Source organism: Leuciscus leuciscus (genome assembly GCF_965113295.1).
Source record: "Leuciscus leuciscus genome assembly, chromosome: 22".
NCBI lineage: Eukaryota > Metazoa > Chordata > Actinopteri > Cypriniformes > Leuciscidae > Leuciscus > Leuciscus leuciscus.
The window spans coordinates 4,380,998-4,396,725 of record NC_138746.1 but is presented as its reverse complement, the minus strand read 5'-3'; the positions used below and the strand labels follow the sequence as shown (position 1 = coordinate 4,396,725).

At 37.9% G+C, this 15,728-nt stretch overlaps 2 protein-coding genes across 2 annotated transcripts in view; one reads left to right on the top strand and one right to left on the bottom strand.

Annotated features, from left to right (window-relative positions):
• The window catches only part of LOC309486191 (E3 ubiquitin/ISG15 ligase TRIM25-like), a 42,216-nt gene extending 27,063 nt beyond the window's left edge, over nt 1-15,153 (bottom strand). Inside the window, exons 1-10 of the mRNA XM_082153432.1 lie at nt 12,860-15,153; nt 12,500-12,739; nt 10,305-11,001; nt 10,053-10,148; nt 8,272-8,505; nt 8,022-8,178; nt 7,588-7,626; nt 7,410-7,446; nt 6,734-6,866; nt 797-853 (exon numbers count right to left, since the gene is read on the bottom strand). Of these exons, the coding sequence (XP_082009558.1) occupies nt 6,770-6,866; nt 7,410-7,446; nt 7,588-7,626; nt 8,022-8,178; nt 8,272-8,505; nt 10,053-10,148; nt 10,305-10,865 (1,221 nt within the window). The 5' untranslated portion in view covers nt 10,866-11,001; nt 12,500-12,739; nt 12,860-15,153 and the 3' untranslated portion in view covers nt 797-853; nt 6,734-6,769. The remainder of the gene's footprint in view (nt 1-796; nt 854-6,733; nt 6,867-7,409; nt 7,447-7,587; nt 7,627-8,021; nt 8,179-8,271; nt 8,506-10,052; nt 10,149-10,304; nt 11,002-12,499; nt 12,740-12,859) is intronic.
• Nucleotides 1,338-4,528, top strand: marcksl1a (MARCKS-like 1a). The gene is made up of 2 exons (XM_082153504.1): nt 1,338-1,622; nt 3,137-4,528. Exons 1-2 carry the CDS (start codon nt 1,551-1,553, stop codon nt 3,728-3,730), a joined length of 666 nt encoding a protein of 221 aa, XP_082009630.1. The 5' UTR covers nt 1,338-1,550; the 3' UTR covers nt 3,731-4,528.
• Nucleotides 15,154-15,728: the final 575 nt, after the last annotated feature.

Genomic DNA, 15,728 nt, shown 5'->3' with positions numbered 1-15,728 from the left:
AATTTCACAGTAAAAAAGACACATAAACCATGACCTGAAGGTGGACATTTCTAGAATTACACAAAAAGGCCTTTTACTTGCTAAAAAAGTATCAAGTATCAATCAGACACAGAAGGCATGATTGTGTTTTGCATGAACAGGTTTTTCATGTTTAGATCATGTTGATAATTTAGAGGTCTTTGCGTATCAAATATGATACAGCAGTGGCGGTTTACTATTTTATTCCTATTTACATACGCTTCAAATGCAACATGTTTGTGGGTTCAAGGCTTATTCGCTCATTTTGTCGGAAAAATGCTTCTCGAATGTAATCTGTTTTGCTGACCATCAGTAAAACATCTGATGTCCATGTATTTGTATCTGTTGCTACACAACTGCAGGGGTAAAAACAAAAGCTGCCATGCACTTATCTATAGAGTTCACTGGAAAGGGTTTTCAAATCACACGTGTGAGGTCATAATAATATCACACAAATATGGGCTGTAACCTGGTGGAGGTGTGAATGAATAAAACCACAAAAAATAAATAAAAAATAAAAATGGCTCACTCCTGATATGCCTTGACAAAGAATTTCTATAAACGTATTGAGTAGACATTCGAAAATATGCTGTGGTCAAACTACAGTTACAGCTTGATTATTTACACAACGGCAAGAAAAGGACCAGAACAGAAGAGCTAACATTAGCCATTGCTCAGTGCTGATATTATCAAACCAAACGTACTTTCATTTTACAGGTCGGCGTGTTTTTGCAAACCAACTAACTAAGAGAACATTCATTCCATTGCTAATACTCACTGATGTTGGTGCTGTTGCTTTCCCTCCAAAATGATGTCATCACAGGACTGGCTTTTCAGTAGGATGAAAATATAATAGAAAGAAAGAAAAAGATAAATTCATTAATGATTAAAACAAAATGATCAAAAAATCATGTTTAGTTTAATACATTTAAACAAAAGTAAAAATAAAGAAACATCTTGAATATTAATAAATTGCCTATTTTTCATGTAAGTTAATGCAACATGACAAATGACATCTTATTAAGTAATGAAATAATTTAATTCCTATGTTCGCTTCATGTAATACTGTTTTATATCTCATTATCTTTTAGACATATGATGAGGCGGTGAATACTACTGTTCAAATAATTATAAAATGCCCAATAAATCTCCTAATAACAGTAGTGCATCCATCCAGTGGAGTCTTTCTGAAGCTCCAGTAATCTACAGGAGTGTGTTTGAATGGGGCAGATGAAGCTCCAGCCCTCTGGTGCAGATTGGGCAGCGTAGCTTCTGGGTGGAGTCACACAGACAAATACTCACACTTGTAGCTGTGAAACTCTTAGTTTGCTCTCCCCGCAGAGCCGTGTGGATTTACTACCAGAAACCAGCCTTTATTTCTGTCTGCTGAGCACAGCAGTTTAAAACACACACCAGGAATCTACGCGCTCGCTCGCCGTCTCTGCCGTGTGGGTTTGAATTTAAGGACCCTCAGGTTTTTTTTTTCTGCCTTTATTTTCATTTTTATCTCTTTGGAGAAGACACAAAGGAGGATGGGAGCTCAGTTGACTAAAGGTGAAGCGACAGTGGACGGAAAAGCCGTGGCTGATAAAGCCAATGGTCAGGTGAGGATCTATTCCAAGCACTTTTATGACTGAACTACCAGCTTTCTGATACATTTGAATGGCATCTTATCAATGATTTTTACCCTTTTATTGATCCCATTTATCTAACAATTAGTTTTTAACAAATGAATATTGGAATTTGTGGTACATTTTTGGATAATCCAATCGGTTTGGCAACAATAAGCTATCATCTCAGTTCCGAAAGAAGATTTTGTGTAGATGGCTTTTGTAATTTTGTGAGTTTAGGGTAGAAAATCTGTATTTAAACTCTCTCTCTCTCTCTCTTTGATTTGTTTTTAAGGATCGTGTTTTCTGAGCCCATATTTTAGTTGCTTTAGTTAGTTATCAGGCAGACTCTGTGGTCGTGTGCTGGCGCTGAAACTGGCAGTAACCCGAATTGAGAACAAAAGGTTGCAGAGCTGCATGCAAATGATGCAGAGCGCTTCTGCTGATCTGCAAACAATGCAATGCATGTGTGTGTGTGAATGCATGGACCATTCCTCTGGTACTTCATTAGTACTCATTCTACCCACCCCCCCTTAATGCATATGCACCCTTCCCCCTCCATAGGTAATGAGAGAGCTCTTCTCTTTATTAATTAACTAAATGTATTATTTCACATGCATCTTTATGCATGTGATTTAAAGACCCCAATACTTGAAACGAGATAGTGACCGTATCTCAGAGCTATAGTGCTCGGTTGATACATCACCTGAATGGCTAGTTGTCCGATTTCCAGTAAATGTAAGAAAAAAGGAGGTGTTTTAGAGTCAGATATTGTTTTAAATGCCATCTTAGGTTGCTGTCTCCCTTTTCTTTGTTCTGTCTGGCAGTGGCTGGTTTTCTGAGCTGTGGATGATAATTAGTGGAACAACACTGCCCCTGGTGCACGCAGCGTGTAATTACACGATGTGCTTCTGCTTTTGGGTTAAAATGGGTGTTGCTTCGGTTTTTAATGTAATGCAGCAGTCCTACACATTCTTTTCTGCCTGAAAAATAGTATTTTCTAGGAATTCACTAACATGCTGTAATTAATATCTATTTGAGGTATTTTAGGGGTTTGTGATGGGCAGATTGATCTTGAAATCTCAATTCTTCTGATACTGCGAGTATCAGTATATTGCGAGGTCTAATTCTATATTGAAGTGTTTTATTTATAAATATTAATAGAAGTGTGTGTGTATGTATATATATATATATATATATATATAGGCTATATATATATATATATATATATATATATATACACACACACACATACACAACCACATTATAAGCTATGCTTTGTAAGTACTTGGTATTGGCAAAATAAAAATGAGTGGTATCACTACAGGTTAAATGAAATGCTTGAAAAAAACTGTGCTATAAACTATACTATAAGGCAAGCATTTCATATTTACTATAACTATAAAAACAAGCATTTGCCAGCATAACCCCTCTGCTTTTTTCTGTCTCTGTGTGTGTGTGCCAAGATGCATTTGGCTTATCTACCCTGTTTCTGCTTATCTCTTCAGGAAAATGGCCATGTGAAAACCAACGGCGACGTTTCCACCAAGCCAGATGGAGAAGCCGTGGCCGCAGATGGAAACGGAACCGCGGAGGTTTCCAAGGAGGAGGAGGTCGAAAAAACGGAGGCGGGAGACGGCATTGAAGCCGCGCCTGCTACCGAGGGAGACGCCACCAAATCCGACGGGGAAGCGCCAAAGGAAACCAAGAAGAAGAAGAAATTCTCACTGAAGAACTCCTTCAAATTCAAAGGCATTTCCCTGAAGAAAAACAAAAAGGGAAGCGAGGAGGCACCAGAGACCGCGACCGCTGCCACGCCCACAACCGAAGACAAACTCGAGGAGAACGGCCAGGCTGCCACTGAAACCAAAGAAGAGGAGCCAGCGGAGGAGGTGACCAATGAGACAACGGCACCTGAGGTGGAGGCGGAGCCAAAGCCAGAGGCAGAGCCTAAAGTAGAGGAGGAGCCTAAAGCAGAAGAGCCCGCCCAGGAAACAGAAGCCGCGCCCACAGAGGAGACTACAAAATCTGAGGATAGCCCCGCCCCTGCTGAAGAGACCACGCCCACCACAACCTCGGACCCGGAGCCGGCTACAGAGTGACCTCACTTCTCTGTGGCAACCTAGACTGTTTATCTTTATCCTTTTTTTTTTTCTTTTTTTTTGAGATTGAAATATATAAATATATATATAAATATATATAAATATATGAGACTTGAGCCACAATCTTACAGTTACAGCAATACTACAGAGAATCCAAGTTCTTTTACCACCTTTGCTGATAACGGTCACTATTCAGTGGTGTGTTCCTGACCCGAGTCAGTCCATGGGTCCCGCACGTCAAGAGCGTTGTTGGGAATGGGGCCTGTAATGCTCTGTGTATGGATTGATGACTGATGGATTTACCGCCTCAGAGGAAAAGCAGCGGATGGAAGAGCGTGGCTCCCTGTTCACAAACTTTTCAGTCATTTTTCTCTTTTAAACTTCATCCGATCCTTGATTTTTCAGGGCTGATGAGTGAAGTGACAAATTGTCCTCTTAGGAGTTGGTTAAAGGACAATGTAAAAAAAAAAAAAAAACTACAAAAAAAATCTTTTTAAAAAGTGTTTAAATAGCTCTACATTCCAATTTTTAGCCCTGAAGACTGTAGGGTGTCAGAAGATCTGGGCGAGTGAATATAGGTTTTAGTCTTAGTCTGTTTTTAATGATGTTTTAATCAGATCTAGCTACACATTTCAAAGTTTAGGACAAAGGGGAATTAAACCACTGCTTTTATCAAATATATATTTTTGTTCTGTTAAGTCTCTGTACATACATTTTCTGACTCTTTATTTTGCTAACATTTCCAAGTGTTAATAAGATGTTGTACGATTAGGCCAAATAAATGTTTGACCCCCCTTGTTTGTGTTTGTTTTTCTGAAATGATTTTATTTTATTTTATTAAAAACAATATCAAACACCTTCATTATCACAAAGAACATGTTTTGAATTCAACAAAGAATTGCGATGCACATTGAGCTGACTGACATTCAAGATCTTTCAGACGAAAATAATAATAATGTTAATTCACACGAAGAAACTGAAAGACAGAAATGTCAAAGTATTACATGCCATCACATTATTAAAGGTATAATTTACCCATTTTTGGGCGAATTAAATGATTTCCCTCATATTGTATGCATTTATACTTCTGTGGAACAAAAATATATAATTTTTTTTTATTTGACAACATGTTTTTACAATGCTTTAACATTAAAATAAGCAATTTTGAACTTTAATAAGTCATACAACATTAACTCGTTTTTTAAGTTAGTTTAATGTAATTTAAGTTTAAATGACTTAAACATCCAAGTTGCAACTTTTTGTGTGTGTGTGTGTGTGTGTGTGTGTGTGTGTGTGTGTGTGTGTGTGTGTGTGTGTGTGTGTGTGTGTGTGTGTGTGTGTGTACAAGGTCGTTTTTTTTCTGTCGAAGTCAATAAAGTCCAGCATTCTTCAGAATATCAGCTCTTGAGATCCACAGAAGAACACAAGTCAGACAAGTTTGGAATGACATGAGAACGTTAGAATTTACTATAAATGATGATAGCATATCTTTTACAAGCTTTTAAACACTGATTTTTTTTGACTGAAAAAATCATGTGTTTTGATCAAGATTGGTGCATTTTCTCCATGGCTCATTCCATCAGGATTTCTTCTCTTCTCTAAATCAAATAAACACTCCACAAAATAGACCAAAAGCAGCAGGTACAAACCTCAGATGCTGAAAGTTCTAGAAGGTGTACAAGTTAATAACTCATAAGGCTTTTCTACACCTGATGCTTCCTGCGGATGTAATACTATTAATATTGTGGAGTTTTTTTTCCGTAATGACAGTTAAAATGAATTGAATGTTGATATTCCCGGGTAATTAAGTGGAAGTTTGTCCCACTTAAAGGGATAGTTCTCCCAAAATGAAAATTCTGTCATCATGTACTCATCCTCAAGTTGTTCCAAACCTGTCAACTGTCTGGTTACCAACATTCTTTAAAATATCATCCACATATCTTCAACAGAAGAAAGAAACTCATACAGGTTTGGAACAATATGAGGGTGAGTAAATGATGACAGAATTTTCATTTTTGGTTGAACTATCAGTTTAAGATCCTGTAGGATGAAAGAACCTAAAAGTGTTTTACCCTTGCGTTCAGATTACGACACCAACACAACAGACATTAAATATATCACTTTCTCTAAATCTGTGAATATGGAGTAGCTTGTTCTTTATATTGAATTGTATTTTATTAGCACTAATACAGCAGTGAATGGAGTTCAAATGGTTTTGTGATCACACTAGCGTGTCCTCAGAGAGTGTTGCCCTGCTGCTCTTGATGGGTCAGGTTAGTTACTGCATTTTTATGGGTTTTTAATGTTTGAGTGGAATTATTGAACATGATTTACCAAAGTGAAGTTCATTCAAATATGCAAGAAAAAAAAGCTGAACAGTCCGATTGTTACGAAGATATTTTTAATTTTCCAAAGGCAAAAATGGAAATTATGTGACTTGACACTTGAGAGCAACAATCTATATATTTCAACCATAGTTACTGAGTTAAAGTAAAAAATATATATATACATTCCTTTAAAAAAAAAAAAAAAAAAAGAAAAAGAAGACACTAAAACAAATATGATATATTTATATTATCTTATAATTATATTTGTGTTATCCTCAACTTAAATATAATTATAATATCATTATTATCTTAATATTGAAATTGCCTAGCAGTTGAAAGTTGAGCATTTAATTTTTTGTTGATTTGTGCAGATGATCTCTGGACAAATAAGTTTGTGTTAACACATGAATAACAAAGAAAAAACAGGCTGAATTTCAACTTTCCATCATCAAATGGTTGCAGAACTATGAGAACATTACTGTTATAGCACCACCTAGTGCTGGAATTTGACAATATTTTGTATGGCACCTCCAAACATAACAGGGTTAAATTGGTCAATGAGCCATTCCAAAAAATCCATTGTTTTGTTCAAATGTTTTTCATAATTATCACACAGAAAGATTTACTGAGTACCTGAGCAATAGTTTTAAGTGTTATGCTAATATAACAATCTACCCATTCAGTAACAAGGTCCTTTGGTAGATGCAGTCTATCATTCCATTTCCGATTCTGATTCCGATTCCGATTCCGATTCCAATTCCGATTCCGATTCCAATTCCGGTTCCAATTCCAATTCCGTATCCTCAACACTGCAATCAAGGTCATATTAATACAAGGTCATATTTTTTTAGAAATCAGTTTTTACATAGAAAAGAGAAGTTTCTAAATCAACTACAGAAAATATGCACAGATGTAATAACTGATTAAAAAACATTAAAGCTGACAAACAGGCGTTCAAGGGTTAATGAAACACAAAGCCTTTAATAAGTTTGAACTTAACCACATAACCACAAAACAATTTAATATTATATGAATGCACTAATTTCCAGCATGCAATTATGCCAATGAAATAAATTACTTGGTGGAAGAATTGATTACTGTAATTATTAAAATATTATTATTTATTTAACATTTGTGTATTTCCTCATATTGCTGTTTTATTAAAGCAATAAAACAATTAAGGCTGTGTGTTAGAGTGAACACGTCTTAGACGAGATCTAAGTGATAATACATGATGACAGGAAATATGATTATGATTAATAAATACATCAGCCACTGCTATCAGTATTTAAAAAAAAAAAAGAAAAGATTAGCAAGTATGATAAGAGTGGTTTAAAACTTATGACACTTACGACTCAATATCCGACAGCAACAGAGGGAAATCTTGATCTAAAAAAATAAAAATTAAATATACATGTTTCAGTGAGTAAAGAACTCAAACATGACAGTTATTTGCTAAGTATAATGTGAGCATCTTTGAATTCCTTGAAAATGTGTGTGTTTTTTTTCTAATAGAAAAAGTGTACTTACTGCTCTGGATCCTGTTTTTAAATATTTGGACATCAGCAACTATGAAGACAGATATACAATATTCACTTACATTATGTGGGAATTCGCTGCATCAGTCAGATGACAATGTTATACAACATTTGAGGAACAGTTTTCAGTCAACATTCCCACAGCGATGTGTTTTCTCTCATTTATATCTTTATAACAGGACATTATACAGTCTCTGACTCTAATGTTGTGGTGAATTTAGCAGCTAATAAGCACTCCATCTCAAACTGTTCCATTATATAGATTTATTTATAGATTAAGTTGAGACAACACACTGTACTTGTACTTTTTGGTTGCTTACTGTAGTACATTGTATGAGGCACTCGGTAGATTTGATACAGATGAAAAGTTGGGTACAAATTTAGTACTTTTAAAAAGCAGAATAGTTCTTGACATTGTTATCTCACCTGTCTCTGATATTCTGCCCATGTGTTCTTCACAGAGTTTGTTCAGTTGTATCTTCAGGTTGGATACAGATTTCTCTACATTCTCAAATGTATGGATGTCATTAATCTTCCTGGGTAAGAGTGTGCGCTGAGTGTATGTAGAACAGGAAGCGTAATTCTGCAATTGGACGAAAAAACAATAACTTTAAAACAAGAATCAACACTGAATCAAAAACACTGTCAAGATTTCATTCAAAATATTTTTCTTTACCTGCAAGAAATAAACGTGATCCTCAGTGTGTAAAAGTAGCTCCTGTTTACAATTCTTCTTCAGTAGTTTAACAATCTCCTCCCGCAGCAGCTGTATGTGACTCTCCGCATCTTGTACTTCCTCTTTCTCCTGAGCTCTGATCTTCTCTCTCACCTCGGCTCGTATGTTCTGAATGGAGCGGATGATCTTGGTGAAGATTCGGTCACTGTTCTCCACTGCTGCCTGTGCAGAGCGCTGTCACAACACACAAAACTTGGTCAAACTCCTGACACATTGACATGACAGATCATATACACTCACCTAAAGGATTATTAGGAACACCTGTTCAATTTCTCATTAATGCAATTATCTAATCAACCAATCACATGGCAGTTGCTTCAATGCATTTAGGGGTGTGGTCCTGGTCAAGACAATCTCCTGAACTCCAAACTGAATGTCAGAATGGGAAAGAAAGGTGATTTAAGCAATTTTGAGCGTGGCATGGTTGTTGGTGCCAGACGGGCCGGTCTGAGTATTTCACAATCTGCTCAGTTACTGGGATTTTCACGCACAACCATTTCTAGGGTTTACAAAGAATGGTGTGAAAAGGGAAAAACATCCAGTATGCGGCAGTCCTGTGGGCGAAAATGCCTTGTTGATGCTAGAGGTCAGAGGAGAATGGGCCGACTGATTCAAGCTGATTGAAGAGCAACTTTGACTGAAATAACCACTCGTTACAACCGAGGTATGCAGCAAAGCATTTGTGAAGCCACAACACGCACAACCTTGAGGCGGATGGGCTACAACAGCAGAAGACCCCACCGGGTACCACTCATCTCCACTACAAATAGGAAAAAGAGGCTACAATTTGCACGAGCTCACCAAAATTGGACAGTTGAAGACTGGAAAAATGTTGCCTGGTCTGATAAGTCTCGATTTCTGTTGAGACATTCAGATGGTAGAGTCAGAATTTGGCGTAAACAGAATGAGAACATGGATCCATCATGCCTTGTTACCACTGTGCAGGCTGGTGGTGGTGGTGTAATGGTGTGGGGGATGTTTTCTTGGCACACTTTAGGCCCCTTAGTGTCAATTGGGCATCGTTTAAATGCCACGGCCTACCTGAGCATTGTTTCTGACCATGTCCATCCCTTTATGACCACCATGTACCCATCCTCTGATGGCTATTTCCAGCAGGATAATGCACCATGTCACAAAGCTCGAATCATTTCAAATTGGTTTCTTGAACATGACAATGAGTTCACTGTACTAAAATGGCCCCCACAGTCACCAGATCTCAACCCAATAGAGCATCTTTGGGATGTGGTGGAACGGGAGCTTCGTGCCCTGGATGTGCATCCCACAAATCTCCATCAACTGCAAGATGCTATCCTATCAATATGGGCCAACATTTCTAAAGAATGCTTTCAGCACCTTGTTGAATCAATGCCATGTAGAATTAAGGCGGTTCTGAAGGCGAAAGGGGGTCAAACACAGTATTAGTATGGTGTTCCTAATAATCCTTTAGGCGAGTGTACAGTATGCAGAGTAAACTATAAGGTAAGCCATTCATTGGTTGTCCTAAAAAGTGTAAAGACAGAAAACATTGCTGCTTGTTTGTGTCACGAGGTCAAGGTTTTGCTGGTTAGCTTTAGCCACTGCTGGTATGACATCATCTGACTGGATCTTGATGGCCATTTAATAATATCCAGCCTGATCCCACGATACAAACATAACTATGCAGTGTACATACGTTTATGCAAATTTCTAAACTACCGTATTCTAGGTTTAATGAGCATTACCTTATGAGAGTCCAAATTTTTCGTACACTGTCGAATCTCCTTGTCTGTGTCATTGGCTTGCTGACTGCAAATACTCGTTTTTATTTTCAGTTCCTCCTGAGGATGAATTCACAATCAATAAGAATTCCGTTCTTTATGGAATCAGTTTATTTGTCTATAAATCTGCTGTTCATTATTTTGTTTTTGCACGTTGTATATACACATATTTACACACAGAGAGAGAGAGAGAGAGAGAGAGAGATCTTACTGTACCTGTTTTTTTGCCATTTCAGCTGCAGCTGAGACTGTTTTATGTCCACTGTGCTGATTCCCCATACAAACAACACAAATACACTTCTGGTCATGGTAGCAGTAAATCTCCAGTGCTTTATGATGTTGAGGGCAGATCTGATGCTGTAGATTTGGTGAAGCTTTGACCAGCTTGTGTATTTTAAAAGCTTTAGACTCATAATGAGGACGAACATGAGTTTGGCAGTAAGAAGCCATACAAACCAAACAAGAATGGATGGCTTTTACTTTTCTTCCTTTGCAAACATCACACGTCACGTCTCCAGGTCCAGCTGGATCCTCCCTATTCATTCCCTCTAAAATATCAGCAAGCACAGTGCTTCTGCTGAGAGCTGGTCTTTGGTTGAATGTTGTCCTGCATGTAGGACAGCTGTAAACACCTCTATGAACCTCCTGGTCCCAGCAGCTCTTAATACAGTCCATGCAGAAACTGTGCCCACAAGATGTAGTCACTGGATCCTTCAGCAGATTCAGACAGATCGGGCAGTTTAAAGGATTTTCAGTATCAAAGAGAGATTCTGCCATTTTTGGTGCTTTCAAACCCAGTGGAAAATTCACTGTAGAATAACAGGAGTTTGGATTTTTTTTATTATTATTTTTTATCAGAATGGGAATGAAATGAAAATGAAAGTAAAAATAAAGTTCCTGCTCCTGGACTTTTCTTAAGTTTCAGTAGTGTTGTTTTTGGCGGCCTGTTTTACTTTTAGTTTTAGTCTAGTCTTTGTGTCAAGCTGTCGTTTTAGTTTTTATTAGTTTTAGTCACGTTCATACTCTTTTTAGTCTAGTCTAGTTTTAGTCGACGAAAACTGATGACATTTTAGTCTAGTTTTAGTCGACGAAAACTGATGACATTTTAGTCTAGTTTTAGTCGACGAAAACTGATGACATTTTAGTCTAGTTTTAGTCCATGAAAACTGATGACATTTTAGTCTAGTTTTAGTCCATGAAAATTGTATTTTATTTAGTAATGCAATTCTATTTAACCCAGTCAATATAGTATTTCAAACAAGGTTATCTTATTATATTTAGGGCTGTGTCGGTGGCAGTTTGTTGGTAATGGACCAACTACCAGCGGGGGTTGTTTAAAAAAATAAAAAATAAAAACTCGTTTTATATTTCCACACAAAGACGCGTGATATAGCCTACCACAATGCGCTTTGAGAGGGATGTGGGACACGAGCAGGAAAGAGTCCATCGATCTCTTTTCTGATATCTTCATGTTTTCAACTTGATGTAAAATGGTCTGAAGAGCGAATTTTATCCTCCACAAGGGCGAGATATTTAAGCTATGTTTGAGATTGCGCTGCCAGAGAAAGTGAAACAAAAAAATCACCCGCGCGTGTGAAACGCGCTTTACAACTAAACTTGACGCGCCTTACCATGTCTATAACAAGCACAAACTGTAGAATTTGACATGCAAGTACAAATGTAGGCTATCTGTCCTACAGCATTTTCTACTTTACCACAGTAAAGAATACGAATATAATAGGCCTTATTAAAGCGAACCAATGAAGAAACGTTTATAATCCCCTTAGAAAATGGGTGAGACGTGAGTGAAGATTTGGGAAAAGAAAGAGATTCCATGCAGGGATGAGTCACGTTTTTTGAATATTCGATTAGTTTATTTAATTATAGAATATCGAATAGGTTGTGCGATTATTCTTTAAAATAAACTCCATGTTTTCTGTGCTGATGCGGTGGCGACGCGTTCATGTAACCAGAGGGTGACGATTATGAATGTCAAATATATCAATGAGACATTTTAATGGAATAACTAATGGAATAATATTGTTAAATTTGCTGATAATCGGGTGACCAGATCGCAAACCAGAATTTAAAGCCGACAAAGCTATGGGTTCACGCCATAGACAGTAGCTATATAAACGGGTTCACGCACAACTCTCTCATTCGTCGTGACGTTATAACATTTCGTCTCGTCTCGTTTTGGTCAACGAAAATGAAGAGACATTTTAGCATAGTTTTTATTTTGTTAAACCACATTTAGTCTCGTTTTTATTCGTCAACGATATTGCATTATACATTTATTTTAGTCATCGTCACATGACCAGCATTTACGTTGCGTCTCGTCTCGTTTTCGTCAGGTGATAAAGGTTCGTTGACGACAATATTTCGTCATAATTTTCGTTGACGAAAGCAACACTAAGTTTCAGAAACAGATTAAGTTTCACTATCTGCACCATACCATCCCAACAAGCACTATACATATAAATTTCAAATTCAAAAAACACATTTGCCCTACTGTAAACCTGCTGTTCAATTCTCAAAACACTCTAACACAAGAGCTTGACAAACAAGTTGAGAACCCACTTTAGGTATGCACAGTGTTGTCTGTGTTTGTCAGGTTCTCCCAGTAGTGGTAAAAGGTATTTTGTGTAGACCTACAACACAACAATTAAAACAACACAGCTATAACAAACTGCTAAGGTAGAGTGTGGGGAAAAAACACCTTTCATTTTTTAACCTATACACACAAAATACATTTTTATTATTAGGCCTACCTCTCTCTTGGCCCAGTTAGTATCAGTCACTTCTGTCTGTCAACCGTGTTACTGGAGATAATAAAATAACGCAAATGGTCAACAGAAATGGAAAAGATTTATGTGTGCGCGATTCGGAGGAAGTGCTCAAACTGAACAGAAAAAAGTGCGCTGCTCTTAAAGGGGCAGTGCCCAATTCTGCCTGCAACAACAGAACACCATTGCTGCGTTCAAATAGGCTCGATTACGGTGGCCGAGAGAGCTCAACGCGCTGCAACTGAAGAAAACACATGCAAATAGAAAAACACCTGCAAATTAAGAAAACATCTTCATCAGTTTCACAACACATGTGTGCTCCAAATACTCACAACACAACCAAATACAGAAACGCGCTGCAAAAGTTCACAACACAACCAAATACAGAAACGCGCTGCAAATAGGACAGAACACAACGGAAATGTTTCCGGGGAACCCAATAAGTGACGGACCCGGCTGGGACGTTTTTTATTGCTCGTGAGCATTACCTATGCCCTAACGTTACTCCCTTAAAAGGGCAGACGGCAGAGCCCTTGACGTGGGCACTTTGGAGGGAGCGGGGCACTTGTGTGCCATTATGTAGCCGTTTGGAACGGACTTGATGAAGGGAGCAACGAAAGCCAATGTAATTTCCTCATTATTTTCACCTGGGATGTTCCAATGACAACGCAGCGCCGTCTCATATTTGGACCTCTTGATTTGGACCCTTCATTCTAACATTTCTTATGAAACTTATTTTAACATAACATGAATGTGTACAATGTAACTGATGTATATATTAATATCTTTCCCTCATGTTCTTTTTCTCTATCTTTTTTTCTTTAATTTATTTTAGTCTTCAGCTTGTTCTTTTCTGATTAGTATTCTTATGACATTTAACATATTACAAATGCATTTTGTATATTGTATACAAAGTTGTATGTCATAAACGTGTAATCTCTGTACGTTTTGCAACAAAAATAAAATAATAAATTAAATTAAATTAAAGTAGACAGCTCCGTAAGCACGTCCCAGTCGGGTCCGTCACTTATTGGCTTCCCCGGAAACATTTCCGTTGTGTTCTGTCCTATTTGCAGCGCGTTTCTGTATTTGGTTGTGTTGTGAACTTTTGCAGCGCGTTTCTGTATTTGGTTGTGCTGTGAACTTTTGCAGCGCGTTTCTGTATTTGGTTGTGTTGTGAGTATTTGGAGCACACATGTGTTGTGAAACTGATGAAGATGTTTTCTTAATTTGCAGGTGTTTTTCTATTTGCATGTGTTTTCTTCAGTTGCAGCGCGTTGAGCTCTCTCGGCCACCGTACTCTATGCACGAACGCTGCTGACGTATTTCCGGTAGAATCTCAGCCAGCATCTTTACTTCCACATAGCACGTTCTATAGCGAAGTGTACTAGCGGCAAAACTTCCATAAAATTCATTTTCTCAGAAACGGAGACAACGATTTTAGAAACCGATTCGCAAGTCAGATTTCGCATGATATGAGAGAATACTCACCCTCAAAGTTGTCGATGTACCTCGAAATATATAATTTAAAGCCCTTCTCTTTCTTACTCTTAGGTGTGACAGCTAACTGCCTCACAATAGAGGGTTTGCACCTACGTCACGATTTGGTCAGTTACCCAGATGCGCAGCCATATTGGAGGTCCTCGGATGTAAACAACGGCATGGATTGCACTGTTTATGTCACATTGTTACACTAATTTATGATGTCTAAACCACGGAAAAAACACATGGAAGCTGCGAAATCATATAGAGAAGGACTTAGTAAGCAGGAAAGAGCGCGAAATTTTGACACTTAAGTTAATATGTGGTAAAGATCTGAACAAGCTTGCTTCTCTAGTCCTTACTGCAATTCTTTCTTCTATTTCTAATCCCGACATTGGCTACATTCAGATTGTTAGTCCAAAAAAAGCACATGAAATCCGTTTCAAGCTACATCCATATGTGGTTTGAAATCCTATTCAAATCACATATCAGGAAATCCACTTCAGTCTGAACGCTCTGATCGGATTTCGCGTGGTTTATGTGACTTTCTCACGCCACGTAAAATGTAAACATCAGACGTTGTTATAGGGAACATGCTGAAAGTCGCTGCCGAAACAAGGCTGTGTTGTTGCAAAGTGCCGGACGAGCAGAAAATTATTATTTTTGAAACGTATTTTGAAACCGGCGTGGAAAAAGGGTTGTGCATACCAGCCTCCTACAGTTCTGCAGCAGGCTCAAGACGCAGTAGTCCAGCGTGGCGGCTACACATTTCCATGTTGTAAAATTTAAATAAGACATTTCTATTGCAAATGCAAACCCCTCAACGCAACATCATTGCCGTATTGTCAAAGAGCTGCGTGGACACACAAATCGGATCTGAACAGTTGCGATACACAGTGTGGACATCATTTTAGATCATATTCCAATCGGATACAAAGATAATCGGATTTGGACTGACAGTGTGAATACTGAACTACCATAGTGAACTACTTTACGTCAACATTTTAGCCATAGTCAACGCTTCATTTACACATGTGGCTGATGCTGTGCCTCTCTCAACCACAAACGCCATCTTTCATCGGTTTTTTGCACTCTTCTCTTTAACTTTCGGCAGTCTATAGAACTCGAAATGTTTTTTCTCGGTGCGACCGATTAGTACAGACCAAAACACGACCATTTTTCAGCAGCAATAATCAGCCAAATTTGCAAGTCCGTTCAGTTCAGTGGCATTGTTTACATTCAGTGCCTCCAAAATGGCCGACTTCCGGATTGATGACGTGTAGTGAAAACCCTCTATATTATAAATTTTTTTCTTCTTCTCAGAATTGAGATATTAAGCAACAGCAGATGGGAAAAAAAGTCAGAATTGTGT